The sequence below is a fragment of the Cinclus cinclus genome, chromosome 37, assembly GCF_963662255.1.
Source record: "Cinclus cinclus chromosome 37, bCinCin1.1, whole genome shotgun sequence".
Lineage (NCBI taxonomy): Eukaryota > Metazoa > Chordata > Aves > Passeriformes > Cinclidae > Cinclus > Cinclus cinclus.
The window spans coordinates 1,107,158-1,122,569 of record NC_085082.1 but is presented as its reverse complement, the minus strand read 5'-3'; the positions used below and the strand labels follow the sequence as shown (position 1 = coordinate 1,122,569).

The 15,412-nt window shown below is 64.3% G+C and overlaps 3 protein-coding genes across 3 annotated transcripts; 2 read left to right on the top strand and 1 right to left on the bottom strand.

Moving 5' to 3' along the window:
- Positions 1-2,349: 2,349 nt before the first annotated feature.
- On the top strand, positions 2,350-8,484 carry SAMD4B (sterile alpha motif domain containing 4B). The gene is given in 13 exon segments (XM_062512503.1): positions 2,350-2,698; positions 2,951-3,457; positions 3,713-3,979; positions 4,059-4,168; positions 4,580-4,666; positions 5,010-5,244; positions 5,639-5,724; positions 5,813-5,934; positions 6,382-6,441; positions 6,443-6,578; positions 7,005-7,119; positions 7,559-7,642; positions 7,793-8,484. Coding segments are annotated over 13 exon segments (2,034 nt in total). The 5' UTR covers positions 2,350-2,502; the 3' UTR covers positions 7,822-8,484.
- Positions 8,403-13,363, bottom strand: PAF1 (PAF1 homolog, Paf1/RNA polymerase II complex component). Its single transcript, XM_062512504.1, has 14 exons — positions 13,244-13,363; positions 13,003-13,032; positions 12,785-12,877; positions 12,422-12,543; positions 12,027-12,093; positions 11,816-11,917; positions 11,207-11,312; positions 10,799-10,867; positions 10,444-10,547; positions 10,251-10,367; positions 9,585-9,713; positions 9,223-9,328; positions 9,061-9,148; positions 8,403-8,957 (listed from the first exon to the last, which is right to left on the bottom strand). Exons 1-14 carry the CDS (start codon positions 13,291-13,293, stop codon positions 8,575-8,577), a joined length of 1,566 nt encoding a protein of 521 aa, XP_062368488.1. The 5' UTR covers positions 13,294-13,363; the 3' UTR covers positions 8,403-8,574.
- A 7-nt stretch (positions 13,364-13,370) lies between these two features.
- On the top strand, positions 13,371-14,613 carry MED29 (mediator complex subunit 29). Its single transcript, XM_062512505.1, has 4 exons — positions 13,371-13,592; positions 13,843-13,901; positions 13,977-14,061; positions 14,378-14,613. The coding sequence occupies exons 1-4, from the start codon at positions 13,371-13,373 to the stop codon at positions 14,606-14,608; spliced, it is 597 nt and encodes a 198-aa protein (XP_062368489.1). The 3' UTR covers positions 14,609-14,613.
- The last annotated feature ends 799 nt before the right edge of the window (positions 14,614-15,412 follow it).

The window sequence follows — 15,412 nt, the reverse complement described above, 5'->3', positions numbered from 1 at the left end:
CCGGGGGGGAGAGGGGACCGGAATGGGGGGGGTGGGGGGGTGGGCTGGAGGGGGACACCGGGATGCGGGGATGGGAACCTGGATGGATCCAGGGATGGATCCGGGATGGATCCGGGATGGATGCGGGGATGGAGCCGGGGTGGATGCGGGATGGAGCCGGGATGGATCCGGGATGCGGGAGGGCCCCGGGAGCGGCCGCCGGGCTGGGGGTTCCGCGGGTCCCGGAGCAGCCCCGGACCCGCCGCCCCGGTGAGGCCCCGGTGAGGCCCCGGTGAGGCCGCGGCCGCCGCTCGGAGCCGCAGAACCGGCGGGGCGGGGCCGGGCGGGGCCGGGGCGGGGCCGCGCGGGGCGGGGCCGCGGGGGGAGCGCGGACACACGGATGGACACACGGATGGACACACGGACACAGGGATGGATACAGGGACACAGGAATGGACACACGGACACAGGGATGGACACACGGATGGACACAGGGACACAGGGATGGACACACGGATGGACACACGGACACAGGGATGGACACAGGGACACAGGGATGGACACACAGACACACGGATGGACACAGGGATGGACACACGGATGGACACAGGGATGGACACACAGACACACGGATGGACACACACGGACACATGGATGGACACATGGATGGATACAGGGACACAGGGATGGACACATGGACACACGGATGGACACAGGGATGGACACACGGATGGACACAGGGATGGACACACGGATGGACACACGGATGGACACATGGATGGATACAGGGACACAGGGATGGACACACGGATGGACACACGGACACATGGATGGACCCACGGATGGACACACGGACACACGGATGGACCCACAGACACATGGATGGACACATGGATGGACACACGGACACAGGGATGAACACACGGAGGGACACACGGACATACGGACAGAGGCACAGACGCCCCCAGTCCATGCAACACCCCTGCGTGACTCCCAGCTCCCCCCAGCCCTTTTCCCGTCCCTCCAGCCCCTCCGTGACATCCCCCAGGCCCTTCCCATGGACACACGGACAGATGGACACACAGACACATGGACACACGGACACACGGACACGTGGAGCCACGGACACCAGGGTGGACTGGACACGCGCTGGAAGCACGCTCTGGGACATGCAGACACGGGGTCGGGGACACTGGGATGCACTGGGGACACTGGGGGACATTGGGGGACACTGGGGATACTGGGGGACATGGGGGGACTTTGGGGGACACTGTGGGACACTGAGAACACTGGAGGACACTGAGAACACTGGGGGACACTGGGGGACATTGGGGGACACTGGGGGACACTGGGGGCTCCCTGGGGCTCCCAGGCCCCGCCCCCGGCGTGGCCAGAGCGAGGCCGAGGGGGCGGGGCCAGGGGAGGGCGTGGTTTATTTGAATGACGGTTGCCCGGAGGGGGCGTGCCCAGCACCCCTCACCCGCGGCACCGCCCCCACCGCGCCCGCGCGCCAGAGCGTGGACTCCCATTGGTCTCCGCGGCCGGCGGGCGTGGCCTCCAGGGGGCCCCGGCGCCGCTCCGCCCTCCCATTGGCCCATTGGCGGCGGCGCCGTGACGCAGTGACGCAGCGTGCGTGTCGTGCGCGCTGACGTTGCGCGGCGGCGGCGGCGGCGGTGGCGGCGGCGGTGGTGGTGGTGGTGAGTGAGGGGCGGCTGCGACCCTCGGGACTTCCGGGCCTGTGCTGATCCTCCCCGGCACCCCTAGGACGGGACCCCCCGCGCTCTCCGGGCTCCCCCGCACTCCCTGGGCCTTCCCCGGCCCGGCCGCAGCTCCTGGAACCGGCCCCGGCACCGCCGGGCCTGCGCCCCCCTTCCCCCCCGCCCCGGGCTGAGGGGAGAACGGGGGTGGCGAGGGCCAGGGCAGGGGGGAAGGGGCGTGCTGAGTTGGGCGGGGAAGCCCTGTCCCAGTGGGGGGACACTGGGGGTCCCTGCGCCCCCGTGGGGTACCTGTGTCTGAGGGTGGGGGGGGCCCTGGTCCGTCTTGGGAGCGTCCCCGGTCGCTTTTGGGAGTCCGTGTCACCATGAGGGGTCCTTGTTCGTTTTGGGGGTGGTCCCTGGTACCCTCTGGGCGTCACTTGTCCCCTGGTGGGGGCGGGTTCCTGTCCTTGAGGGAGGATCCCCGAGGGAAGAGCCTTGATCCTCACGGGGCTGAGGCATTTTTGGTTCCTTTTTGGGGGTCCCTGTCACCCTGAGGGGGGTGGTCTCTGTCCCGCCTGGTTCCCCCTATTCCTGGGGTGTGGGGATCTCCACGTTTAGGGGTCCCTGCCGGCCCCTGACCTCCTTTCCCGTCTCTCCGCAGGACCCTCCGGACCCTCGCCCACGCTCCCAGCTCGGGGGGCCCCTCGGCACCCCCCCGCCCGCACCCCCCATGCACTGCCCGGCCCGGGGGGGCCCCCCCGCCACGTGAGGGGGGGCAGGGCCACCTCCCCTTTCCCCCCCCGTTCCCGCAGTCCCCAGCCCAGCCATGATGTTCCGGGACCAGGTGGGGATCGTGGCCGGCTGGTTCCGGGGCTGGAGCGAGTGTGAGCAGACGGTAGCACTGCTGGCGCTGCTCAAGCGCGTCACCCGCACCCAGGCCCGCTTCCTGCAGCTCTGCCTCGAGCACTCACTGGCCGACTGCCCCGACATCCACCTGCTGGAGGCCGAGGCCAACAGCGCCGGTGAGGGGGCTCTGGGGCATGGAGGGAGCTGTCACGGGTGGGTCGAGTAATCCCTGTGGGAATTGGGGGGATTGTCTGGGGGGGGTGACAGGGGTTATGGGAGTCCTCGAGGGGTCTGGGGGATGTTACAGGGGTCCCTGGTGGTCCTTGTGCTTTTCCAGGGTGTCACATGCGGTCTAAGGGGACCCCACTCCCGTCCTCGTCTGTCCCCTGTCTCTGTCCCTGCTGACCGTCCGTGTCCCCTGTCCCCAGCTGCCATCTCCCAGTGGCCGCAGGAGCCGGCCGAGGCGGCGGTGGCCCTGCTGCTGGCCCACCTGCCGCTGCTGCAGCCGGGCAACGCAGCGGCCAAGGCCGAGTACATGAAGCGGCTGCAGAAGGTGCTGGCGGACGCCATCGAGAGCAATCGCTGCGTGGAGGAGTCGCGGCAGCTGCTGTCCTACGCCCTCATCCACCCGGCCACCACGGCTGATGACCGCAGTGCGCTGGCCCTGTGGCTCGGACACCTGGAGGAGCGCCTGGCCCCCCCCGGCCCCAACCCGCCGGGGCCCCCCCAGCGCCGGCCCCCAGCCCACGAGTGGCCCCCCGAGCCCCCCGAGCCAGGGGGCGGTGGCGGGGGAAGTGGCACGGCGGGGGGAGGGGGGGTAGCGTGGGCAGAGCAGCATCCCCCGGGCACGGCCCCCCGGGAGAATGGACACCCCCCCTTCCAGCCCCCCGGAGGTACCGGGAGAGCAGGGTGGATCCTGGGGGGAGACGGGGAAATGGGGGGAGAAACTGGGAGAACAGAGAAAAAGGGGAGGGGAGAGGAGAGAAAAGGGGGAGAAGGGTTGAAGAGGGGGACAGGGAGGAGTGGGTGAGGGTCAGATGAGGGGGAAGGAGTGGGGGAGACGAGGGTAGGGGCCAGAGGTCCTGGAGGTCAAGGGAGAAGTTGGGGGCATCCCACCAACTGGAGAGGGATCTGGGGCTTTGGGAGGGGTCTCTGGTACCCCCCCTGACCCCGTCCCCCTCCCGTGCCCCCAGCTCTGCCGTGCCAACTGCACCCCAGCCCCCTGAAGCGCTCGCTGGTGCTGGTGCCCGGCAGCCCCCAGCCCGGCCCGGGCGGTGACTGGGCGGGGTCGGGGGGGCCCGAGGACCCCCCTGCGGCTCCCCCCCGCGGCCCCCCCCCACCATTCGGGGACCACGCGCCGCTGTCCCCGCAGAGCAGCGTGGCCTCGTCGGGCAGCGAGCACACTGAGGAGCCCGGTGGGCGCAACTCCTTCCAGGAGGACGGCAGCGGCATGAAGGGTGGGTGGGGGGCACCGGGAGTGCTCCGGGGGGGTTGTGAGGGCTGCTGTCACCTCACAGCCCCCCCGTGCCCCTGCAGATGTCCCCTCGTGGCTGAAGAGCCTGCGGCTTCACAAGTACGCGGCGCTGTTCGCACAGATGAGCTACGAGGAGATGATGACGCTGACAGAGCATCACCTGGAGTCACAGGTGAGTCCCGCCTGCCCGGTGAGGGGACTGGGGGCACTGGGAGAGGAACTGGGGGGACTGGGAGGGTGGTGGGAGAGCCCACTGGGATCGCCGAAGGGTACAGGAGTGGCTGGAGCATCCTGTGGGTGCTGGAGGAGGATGCTGGGAGGGGACTGGGGGAACTGGTTGAAGCACTGGGGGTCTGGGAGGGTGGTGGGAGAACACACTGGGGTACTCCAAGGGTACAGGAGTGGCTGGAGCATTCTGTGGGTTCTGGAGGAGGGCACTGGGAGGGGACTGGGGACACTGGGCTGGTGTGGGGGGTGCCCAGTGTCCCCAAGGCTTCTGGTGGGGGGTCCATGATGTCCCCAGTGCTCCCCTCGAGGGGTATGACACCCCCAGAGGAGTGTGACACCTTCGTCCCCTCCCCAGAACGTCACCAAGGGTGCCCGGCACAAGATTGCCCTGAGCATCCAAAAGCTGCGGGAGCGGCAGAGCGTCCTCAGGGCACTGGAGAAGGTCACTGGGGACACTGGGAGGGACTGGGAGGGCGCTGGGCTGGTGTGGGGGGTTCCCAGTGTCCCAAGGGCTCCTGGAGTCCTTCGGGGGTCCCCGATGTCCCCAGACCCCCCCAATGACTCCAGAACTGCTGCTGGGGCTGTCCCGGATGTCCCCAGAGGTGGTTCAGGGGCTCCCCAGTCCTCCCCAGTGTCCCCAGGGCTGTGGGGGTAGGATGGTTCTTCATGTTCCCAATCTTCCTGGGGGTGTCCCCAAGCCTGCTGGAAGGGGGGTGGGGGTTGGTACCTTCCTGATGTCCCCTCCCCATGTCTTCCCCCCCTCCCTCCCCCCCCCCCCCAACCAGGACATTCTCGAAGGGGGCAACCTGTGGACGGCGCTGCAGGAGCTGCAGCAGATCCTGGTGACCCCCATCAAGGCCTTCCGGCCCCCCCCGGCCACACCCCCACCCCCCGGGCCCCCCCCGGACGGGGCACCCCCCGAGACCTTCACACCCTCCCCTGCCCCCGACACCGAGGCCCCTGCGGCCCCGGTCCCTGACGGGGACATCCCGGGCCAGTTCACGCGCGTCATGGGCAAGGGTGAGCGGGGGAACATGGTGGGGAGGGGGGCCGCCATCCCCCCGACCCCCCCAGAGCGTGCAGGGCAGGGGGATGGGCTGGGGGCATCCCCAGGTTTGGGAGGGTTTGGGGTCTGGGGAGGGAGCCCAGAGTTCTACAAGGGGTTCAGGAGGGGGAGTCCTGGGTGGGGGGGGGGGGGGGGGGGTGATTTTGGGGGTGTCCCAGGGTTTTTGGGATGAAGTTTGTAGGGGTCACTAGGCAGTTTTGGAGGGTTTGGGGAGGTTTTGGGGGGTTTTGGGGCCCCATGGCCACCCTGCTGTGTGCACCTAGCTCGTGGGGGTGTCACAGGGTTTTGGAGTGGGGTTTGTGGGGGGGGTCCCAGGGCAGTTTTGGGGGCCCCCTGATTCCCCTGCAGTGTGCACCCAGCTCCTGGTGTCGCGGCCGGACGAGGAGAATATCACCAGTTACCTCCAGCTGCTCGAGAAGTGCCTGAGCCATGAGGTACCCTCGGAGCGGGGGGGCCTGGTGGCCTCTGTGTGTCCCCCCCCAGAGCCCGGGGACCCCCTGTGACCCCCCCGGTCCCCCCCAGGCGTTCACGGAGACGCAGAAGAAGCGGCTCCAGTCCTGGAAGCAGCAGGTGCTGAAGCTGCTCCGCGCCTTCCCCAAGAAGGGGCCCCTGGACGGCCCCCCTGGATACCGGGCCCCCAAAAGGTACCGGGGGGGGGGGTCCAGGAGCACCCCTGTGCTGCTGAACCCACCCCTATAGCACTGTGACCACACCCCCCCCCCAAAAAGAAAATCCCCTTTTCCATCCCCAGCCTCCATTTCTACAGTGGGTGGTGTTTGGGCTCTGCTTGGGCTCCCCTCCAAAATGCTCAGTTCGCCACCCCCTCCACCCCAGTTTTAGGGGGGTCTGACCCCCCCACGTGTGGTGCACAGTCCTCTGTTTGGAAGGGCTCGGGGAGTCGCCAGCCCCCCAAGATTTGGGGGAATTTGGGGAATTTCTCCACCTCCCTCCAAGAGTTTTTCTGGGGTGCTTAAAGGCGTCTCCCCCTGCTTCTGCTTCCTGATTTCCCTTTTTTCCCCAATTTCGGGGGGTGTCTCCCCTGTTCTGAGAGGGGTCTCATCCCTCTCTGACCCTCCCCTTTTCCCCCCTAGCTGGGCCTTCGGCTCCAACTCTCTCCCCATAGCTGGCTCTGTGGGGGGGGGGGCGGCGAGGGGGGGGCCGCCCCTTCGCGCTGCCCCCCCGGGCCCTGCCTCCCCCCGCCCGCCTGGGGCTGCTGGGACCCCCCGGGGGGGCCCCTGCCCCCCGACCCCCCCTCGGAGCCCCCCCCATGGGCACACAGGGACGGCAGGTGGGTCTGAGGGGAGATTTGGGGGGAACGGGGGGAGGATTTTAAGTGGCAGATTGGGATTTAGGGGGGAGGGGAATCGGGAGAAGATTCGGGGGCGGGGGGTTGGTGGGCAGATGAGAATTTTTGGGGAGGTTTGGGGGGTAGTTTTGAGGGAGGATTCTGGGGGGTATTTTGGCAGGCAGATGATTTTGGGAGGGATATTGAGGATTTTGTGGGGAGGGTTTTAGGGTGGAGATGGGGATTTGGGGGAAGATTTTGGGAGGGGGGATTTTGGCGTTATATTGGGGGGGGGGTCACATCTGCCCATCCCTGTGTGGTTTTATTGGGGCTGGGGGTGTCTCCCTCTCCCTCTCCCCCTTTTGGGGGGAGCTTCCCCCCACCCTGGGGGTGCTGCCCTTCCTTGTAACCCCCTCGTTGCCCCCTCAGAGCCTTTGGTTTGCGGCCGGAGGGGGCCCAGGGGGGTCCCCTGGGAGCCGCGGGGCCGTGCAGAGAACGCACTCGCTGCCCGTGCACAGCTCGGCCCTGCTCGCCTTCCCCCAGGGTAGGGACCCAAAGAATGGAGGGGAGCCTGAAAATGGGGAGCCCAAAAAGCAGAGAGGGAGCCCAGACATGGGGGGGGAAACCCAAAAATGAGGAGCAAAAAACCAGAGAGAAGGAGGCCAAAAAAAACAGAGGAGCCCAAAAATGGGGAGGGGGAGCCAAAAAATGGAGTTAAGTTCCTGTGTTGATGTCTTGGGGTGGTTTGGGTGGGGGGGGTGGAGGAAGAAAGGGATGAAGAGTCTCCCAAAACTGGGAGGGGGGGAACCACAGCTGTTGGGCGGGGGGGACAAACTCCAGGAAGGACTTGGGGGGGGGGGGGGGGGGGGCCTCAGGATGGTGGAGGTGGGGATTTTTTTTTTTTTTTTGGTCTCCCCACGACTGTTTTTTTTTTTGTTTGTTTGTTTGTTTTTGTTTTGTTTTTTTTTTTTTTCTCCCCCCAGAGTGTCCCCCCCCCGGGACAGACCTGGAGATCAACCCCACGCTGGAGTCACTGTGTCTGAGCATGACCGAGCACGCGCTGGGGGGTACGGGGGGGACGGGGACAGACTGGGGGGGGGACAGGGACACCTGGGGACACAAGGAGGGGTCTGGGGGGAGGGCAGGAATTTGGGGGCACAGAGGGACCTTTTGGGGATTTTCTGCACCCCCCCCGATCTCTTTTTCTCCCCCCACAGACGGCACAGACAAAACCTCCACCATCTGATGGCGCCGCCGCCCCCTCCCAAAACTGGGGGAGCACCTCCTTAACACCCCCGCCCCGAACCCCCCCGGAGGGTCCCAAAAACACCTGGGGGGGGGGGGGGTGGGCAGATTCCCCCAACCACCACGCTCGGGTTTTTGGGGGGGTCCCCGGTGAGGGAGGGGCCCCCCAAGGCCGATGACCTCACGGGGGTCGGGGGGGCCATGACACTACAGAGGGGGGGGGCTTTTTTGGTGGGGGGCAGCAGTGGGAGGGTTGTGTTTCCCCTGTTTTTAAAAATCCCAGGATTTGAGGGATTTTTGGATTTTCCTTTTTTTCGTTTTTTTTTCTTTTTTTTTTTTTTTTTGCCTCTTTATTATTATTATATTATTATTAATTAATTATTTCTCTCCTGGCCCCCGCGGGGGGGGGGGGGGATGTGGGGGGGAAACTACGACGACACCCACCCCAAATTTAGGTACAACACCACCCCCCACCCCCGGGGTGGGGGTACCCCGGCCCCCCCTCGGTACAGCCCCTCCCCCACCCGCCCCTCCTCCCCCTCCTTTGTAGCGCCGCGACCCCAAAATAGAAAGACAAAAATCGTTATTTTAGATACATTTTATTATGAATCCTTTTGTTATGATATGGCTGGTAACCATTGACCTTATTAAACACAAAAACCACCCCGAGTCGCTGCTTTTTGGCCCCAAAACCGGGCCAGGGGAGGGGAACTGAGGTGGGATTTTAGGGTGGGGGGTGGGGGTCACCCCTTCCTCACTCGCTGGAGGACTCGGAGCCATCGCTGGCACTTTCCTCCTCCTCCTCGTCTTCCTCCTCCTCCTCCTCCTCCTCCTCGCTGGGGGTGAGCTGGGGGCTGCGAGGTGCTGCCTCCCCCCCCTCGCTGCCTTCCTCTTCCTCCTCCTCTTCCTCCTCCTCTTCCTCCTCGTCGTTGTCGCTGCCAAAAATCTCCTCCTGGTCCCGGGCAGCCCGAGCGGCATCGCTGCCCCCCCTGCGGCCCCCCCGGGTGCCTTCGGCCTCTTCGTCCTCCTCCTCCTCCTCATCCTCGCTGCGGGCAGAGCCCCCTCCTTGTTCCGAACCCGACCCTGAGCCTTCGGCCTCGTCCTCCTCGCTCTCGCTGCCCTTTTCCCTCTCCTCATCTGCTCAGGGGAGGTTGGGGGTGCTGAGAATAGGGGGAAGGGATTTGGGGCAGGGAGGGGTTTAGAGAGGGGGGAATTTTGGGTGGGAATTTGGGGCCCAAACCTGATCCTGGCATCTCCTTCTCGGCCTCCATCTCCTCCTCCTCCTCCTCCTCGGGCTCGTGGTTCTCCAGCTGCGCCCGCCTCGCCTCCTGTGGAGGGAGGGGAGGGGTCATGGGGGTCCTGGGGGGGGTCCTGTGGGTCGGGACCCCTCCCCAAATCTCACCTGGGCCTCGAGCTCCTTCTCGTTCATGTCCCGGTGCTTGACCACCAGCACGGCGTTGGTGCCCGACTGGACCCCGGCGCGCGCCCGGCGCTTGCTCAGCCGGACCCTGGGGGGGACACGGGGGGTCAGGGACAGCCCAGGGATGACCCTGCAGCCCCCGCACAGCCCCAGAGTCCCCCTATCCCTCAAGGGCATCCTCAGGACTCCCAGACACCTCCAGACCCCTCTGAACATCCAAACAGTGTCCCCAGAACTCCAAACAGCGACTAGGGGGGGTTTCCCAATCCCTCCCAGTGCCCCCAGGTCCTGATCTGGACAGCTGCCCAGACCCTCCAGTCCCTCCCAGTGCCCCCCAGCCCTACCTGGTCTCCAGCTCGTTGTAGTAGACGCCGTCACCCTCGCGGAAGATGAAGAAATAATTCTCCTCGTACCCTTTGCTGGCCTTGTTCTTCACGTTCCAATTGTACTCCCGGGCGATCTTGTAGTCATACCTGGGGGGGGACCGAGTGGGGGGGTGAGGGAAGGGACCAGGAGACCCCCCCGCCCCCCAAAAAAAAACTCCCAGATTTCTCCCACAAAACCTCACAGAGCTTTGGAAGTATCAGGTTCATTTTCTGCAAGTATTTGGGAGGCACCCCCCCCAGCTGCCCCAAAACTCCCCCAAACTCAAGAGGGGACCCTCCCATATCAGGGACCCCCCCCAAAATCACAGTTTTCCCCTCAAAATCCACCCCATAAACCTCCTAAAGTTTTGGATGTGTCGGGTTTATTTTTTGCAAGGATGTGGGACCCCAGAACTCCCCCCAAAGTCCCACCAGGGACCACGGGGGAACCCCCAACCTCAGGGACGCCCCCCACAATGTCCCATTTCCTCCCCAAATTCCCCCTGGATTCCTTGGATGTTCTTTATTTCCCAGGGAAATTCCAGAATCCCAGTAGAGCCTTAACCCCCTTTCCCCTCCCCGCAATTTTTTTAGGATTTTCCTCTAGTTCTGGGACTCCCCCCACAGGTTTTGGGGTCCCCTTACACATCCTCGGGAGCATAATCCACGTCCTCCTCCTGGTCCCGCTTCCGCTTCCGCAGCGTTTCCTCCACGGGCAGGAAATACGCCACAAACTGGTTCCCCTCCTCATCCATCATCCCCCTGCAGGATCAGTGGCTCAGTGAGGGTCTGGGGCAGAGCTTTGGGGTCCCCGGGAGGTATTTGGGGTGCCTGGGACCTGATCATGGCCTGGGACATCATTTCCAGAGCTGCCGCTCCCGATGTGTCCTTGGGGGCCGGGTCCGAGTCAAAAATCACTTGGGCGCAAGGGTTGATCCACATCTGGGGAAAATGGGGAAAAGTGGTGAAAAATGAGAGAAAAAACGGGTTGGGGTGGGGGAATGGGAGGAAAGAGGGAATGGGGAAGTGAGGAAAAACATGGGGGGTGGAAAACAGGGATGTGGAGAGGGGAAAAATGGGAGTTTGGGGGGGGGGGGGGGAATTTGGTTTGGGGGGGAGGGGGCGGCAACTGGATTTTGTGGGAAACTTGGATTTTTTGGGGGGAAAAGGAGATGGGGGGTCCCCAAACCCACCTTGAAGTCGGGGAACACAGGCATCACCTCCAGGGGGGTGACCCGGGGTTTGCTGTAGTGCTGCGTGATCTGGGGGTGTGGGAAAGGAGGCTCAGGGAACCCCCCCGGGACCCCTGAACTGCTCGGAATGAGTCCCACAAAAACAGCCCCAGAAAACCCCAAAATCCTCCTCCAACTCGCCCCGAAACTACCTGCAAAACCCCCCCCCCCAAAAAATCACCCCCCCAAAACACCTGAACTCCTCTACAGATAACCCTTAAAATGACCCTCAAATCCACCCCCACAAACAGCCCAAAAAATCCCAAAACCACCCCCAAACCTCCTAAAATCAGCCCCGAAACCCCCCAAAATCCCCACACCCCCCCCCCCAAAATCCCCAAGCCCCTCCCAAAATCTCCAAACCCTGACCGCTTTCTGAGCATCCTCAAAGGTTTTCTCAATGGCCGCGATCTGGCTGTCCCTGTCCTTGTAGATCTCCTCCTCTGTGAACTGCTGCTTCACTGACACCCCGATCCTGCCAAGCCACCCCCAAATCGCTCCAGAGTCACCCCAAAACTCCCCCCAGATCACTCTCAAAAGCACCGTGAAACACTCTCCAAAAAACCCGCCCAAAAAACGCCAAAAACATCTCCAAAACCACCCCGAAACACAGCCATAAATCACCCCACAATAACCCCCAAAGCCACCCCAGAATCCCCTTCAAAATTACCCCAAAACACCCTCAAAATAGCTCCAAAGAACACGCCCAAACCATGCCCAAAAATCACCCAAAACCCACCCACAAAATTACCCCAAACCAATCCCAATAATCAGATGTCAAATCACACCAGAACGACAACCGGAATTACTCCAAACCACCCCCAAAATCACCCCAGAATCCACGCCCCCCCCTCCCAGAATCAGCCAAAACCGACCCACAAAATTACCCCACACCCACTCCCAAACCCGATCGCTCCCAGCCCCTCTCCACAGCCACCCCCAAACCCCCTAAAACCCCCAGACCCCAAAATCACTCACTTGACCTCGGGTTTCTCGTTGGACACACCGTAGCGGTTGAACTCGGTGGAAATGTACTCGGTCTTGCGCATCCAGGGCACCACCTTGGCATGCTGCTGCGACCTGTGCGACCCCAAAAGGGTTTGGGGCACCTCCTGGGGGGTTTCGGGGTCTGGGGAACCCCAGGTTTGGGGTTCTGGGTGGGTTTGGGGTGCCCCGGTTTGGGTTTTACCTCTTGGAGCTTGTGGGTGCCTGGATCTCCTCCTCCAGCAGCTTCTCGTCCGCAGGGTCCAGCAGCACTGCGGGAAATTGGGGTGAATCCACCCAAAATACGGGTCGACCCACCCAAAATCGGGGTCAATCCACCCCAAAGGATTTGGGGGGTTCCCTGTGGTTTGGGAGGTGATCAGTGCTGGTTTAGAGCAGCCCACAGACGTGGAGAACTCCAAAAATTGCCCAGGGAAACAACCTTGAGCCTCGGGGGAGATTTGGGATTCTGGAAGGCTCAGGAGTGATTTTGGGGACAGTTCTGGGGTGATTTTGGGACAGTTCAGGGGTGTCTCAGGGTGATTTTGGGACAGTTCCGGGGTGTCGCAGGGCGGTCCCAGGTCCCTGCCCCGCACACACCCCCGGGGTCGATCCGGTAGGTGTCGGGGTTGATGAGGTCGATGGTCACGCCCAGGTCGGGCTCGGTCAGGAGGTCGTGCTTGTGCTGCTTCTCCAGGGATGTGGCCTTGTACTGCACAAACCTGGGGCAAAAGCGCCACGAGAAGCCCCGAAATCAGCCCCAAAACTCACCAGGATCAGCCCAAAAACCAGCCCAAAAATCAGTCCCAAACCCACCCCGAAAGCAGCCCCAAACCACCCTGCAATCAGCCCCAAAATCACTGGGATCAGCCCAAAAAAACACCCCAGAATCAGCTCAAACCTCCCCAAAACCCGCTCAACCCCCGGCCCCCTGCAGCCCCTCCCCACAATTCCTCCCCGGACCTGCTCTGGTCGAAGGGGTACGTGATGAATTTGGGGTCGAACGGGATGTCCGGGAGGCTGTTGCAGAACTTGACCCGGCAAACGATCCCGGACCTGCGGCGGGGACGGGTCAGGGGTTCCCGGACCGGGCTCGGGGGGCCCCAAACCCCGCGATTCGCCCCAAAACCGGGGCAGTGACCCCCAAAAAGTCTCTGCCCCTCCCTCCCCCCCGGACTCACCTCTCGGGGAGGGTCCGGTGAGAGCTCGGCCTGCGGAGAGGGGGGGGGCGTCATGACGTCACCGAGGAACCCCCCCGAACGCTTCCGTGACGTCACGGAGGCCGTTAATTGGCCCCCCCACTGCCTCCCGCCGCGGGGCTGACGTCATGAGGGAACCTCCGCCCCCCCCCCCACCGTGGGCAGCTCCCCCCGCTCGGCGTGACGCATGGTGACGTCACGTCCGTGACGTCACGGCAATTACCGGTGTCCCGGCTCATCTCGCTGCGCCTGCGTCTGGATGGTGGGCGCCATGGCTAGCGGCTACTTCCGGCTTGCACGGCTTGTCCCGCTGACGTCACTTCCGCTCCGTGCCGGAAATCACGAACAACATGGCGGCTCCGCCGCCGCCTGCGGCCGGGCCGGGCCCGGGACCTCCCTCAGCGCCCCCGGGGCCGGGTCCGGCAGCGGGGCCCGGAGCGGGGCCGGGACCGCCCCCCGGGGCCGCGCAGGGCCCCGCGCTACCCGCGCAGGCGGCGGCGGCGCAGGCGCAGGATTTTGATCCCGTCCAGCGCTTTCGGCTCCTGCTGCCGCAGCTGAAGGAGAGCCTGCAGGTGGGCGGGACCTCGAGACGGCGGGGTTTGCCGCCGGAAATGGGCAGGGTTTGCCGCCGGAAATGGGCGGGGTTTTTGAAGAGGGCGTGTCTATGGGGGGGACGGTCCCCCAGAATTTTCGGGGTCCCTGGGCCCTCAGGCCGTGCTCAGCCCTTTGTCCCGGTCAGTTCCCATACCTGGGGGCACTGGGAGGGGCTGTGCTTCCTCTCCCCTGTGTCCCCCCCTGACCCCTGACCCTCGCGTCCAACAGACCCTGATGAAAGTGGCCGCTCAGAACCTGGTGCAGAACTCCAACATCGACAACGGGCAGTGAGTGCCTCCCAGTCCCTCCCAGTGTCCCCCAGTATCCCCCCAGTGCCCCCCAGTCTCACCAGTTCCCCACAGGAAGAGCGCTGACGGGGTCCTGCAGCGCTTTGACAAGAGCCTGGAGGAGTTCTATGCCCTGTGTGACCAACTGGAGCTGTGCCTGGTGAGAGACCCCCTAAAATAACCTAGAACCCCCTCAAAACCTCCCCCAAATGCCCCCAAACCTCCCCCAATTCCCCCCTGTGTGACCAACTGGAGCTGTGCCTTGTGGGAGGCCCCCAAAATCCCAAAAGTAACCCCCCAAACCCCTCGAAGTTCACCCTGAATCCCCTCCCAGCCCTCCGAAACACCCCCAAATCATCTCAAGATCCCCCCAAATCATCTCAAGTTCCCCCCAGATCTCCTCAAAACCCCCCAAATCCCCTCAATTTCCCCCCGAAGGCCCCCAGGTGACCCCTGTATTACCCCCCCCCCCGCAGCGCCTGGCCCACGAGTGCCTCTCGCAGAGCTTCGACAGCGCCAAGCACGCCCCGGCCCTGGTGCCTGCAGCCCCCAAGGGCGAGGGGGGCCCCGGGGGTGAGACCCTGCCCTACACCCAGTACCTGCCCCTGATCAAGGCGCAGATCGCGGGCGCCAAGGACATCCACAATGCCCTGCTCGAGGGCACCAACAAGATCACGGGCAAGCTGCCCCCACCAGGGGGGCCCTGATGGGTTTTGGAGGGGGGGGCCCAGGCCCTTGGGACACCCCCCCCAGAGCAGTCGGGAGGGTTGGTTCAGTGGAAGAGAGGGGATTGAGCCAGGGGTTGGGGTGGTTTTGGGGCCTGGTCCCCCTGTCCTGCTGGGGATTGGTTTTGGGGGTTTCTGGAGGGTTTTGGGGAACAGATATCCTCTCCCGGGGTGGGGGAGGGAGGTCCAGTGTGTTTCTGGGGATTGAGAGCGGTCCCAGCAGAGCATTTTGGGGGTGACTGCCCCCCACCCAAGTGAGGGGGAATCGTTGGGGAAGGAAGTGGGGGGGTGCTGGGTTCAGGACTTTTGGGGTAAAGCATTTGGTTTTTGGTAAATAAACCCGTGTTTTGTGATTATTGGCACTCAGGCTATGTGTGACGTCACGGAGGGAGCCTGGGAAAGAGCCGGGGAGGGGCTGGCAGGGATGCGCCGTGACGTCACGGCCCGCGCTGGTGACGTCGCGCCCCCTCTGAAAAAGAAAAATAAAAAAAAAAAAAAAAAATCCCGTGCGTATTGGGCCTCTCGAGCCGCCGTCGGAGGCCGCCAAGTCTCGCCAGAGGCAGGGCGGAGATCTCGCGAGAGCGACGCGGAGCGACTGCTGTTCGGGACCGGGGACCGCGACAGGGCCGGCAGCGGCACCGGGGGAGGCAGGGGCGGCGGCGCGAGCGGCACCGGGAGCGACACAGGCTCCAGCGGGGCCGGGGCCGGCCAGGCCAGGCCGCGGCTGAGGGAGGCGGCGGCGGGAGAGCGGCGGGAGCGTCCCCGGAGCCCTCAGGGCGCACTCAG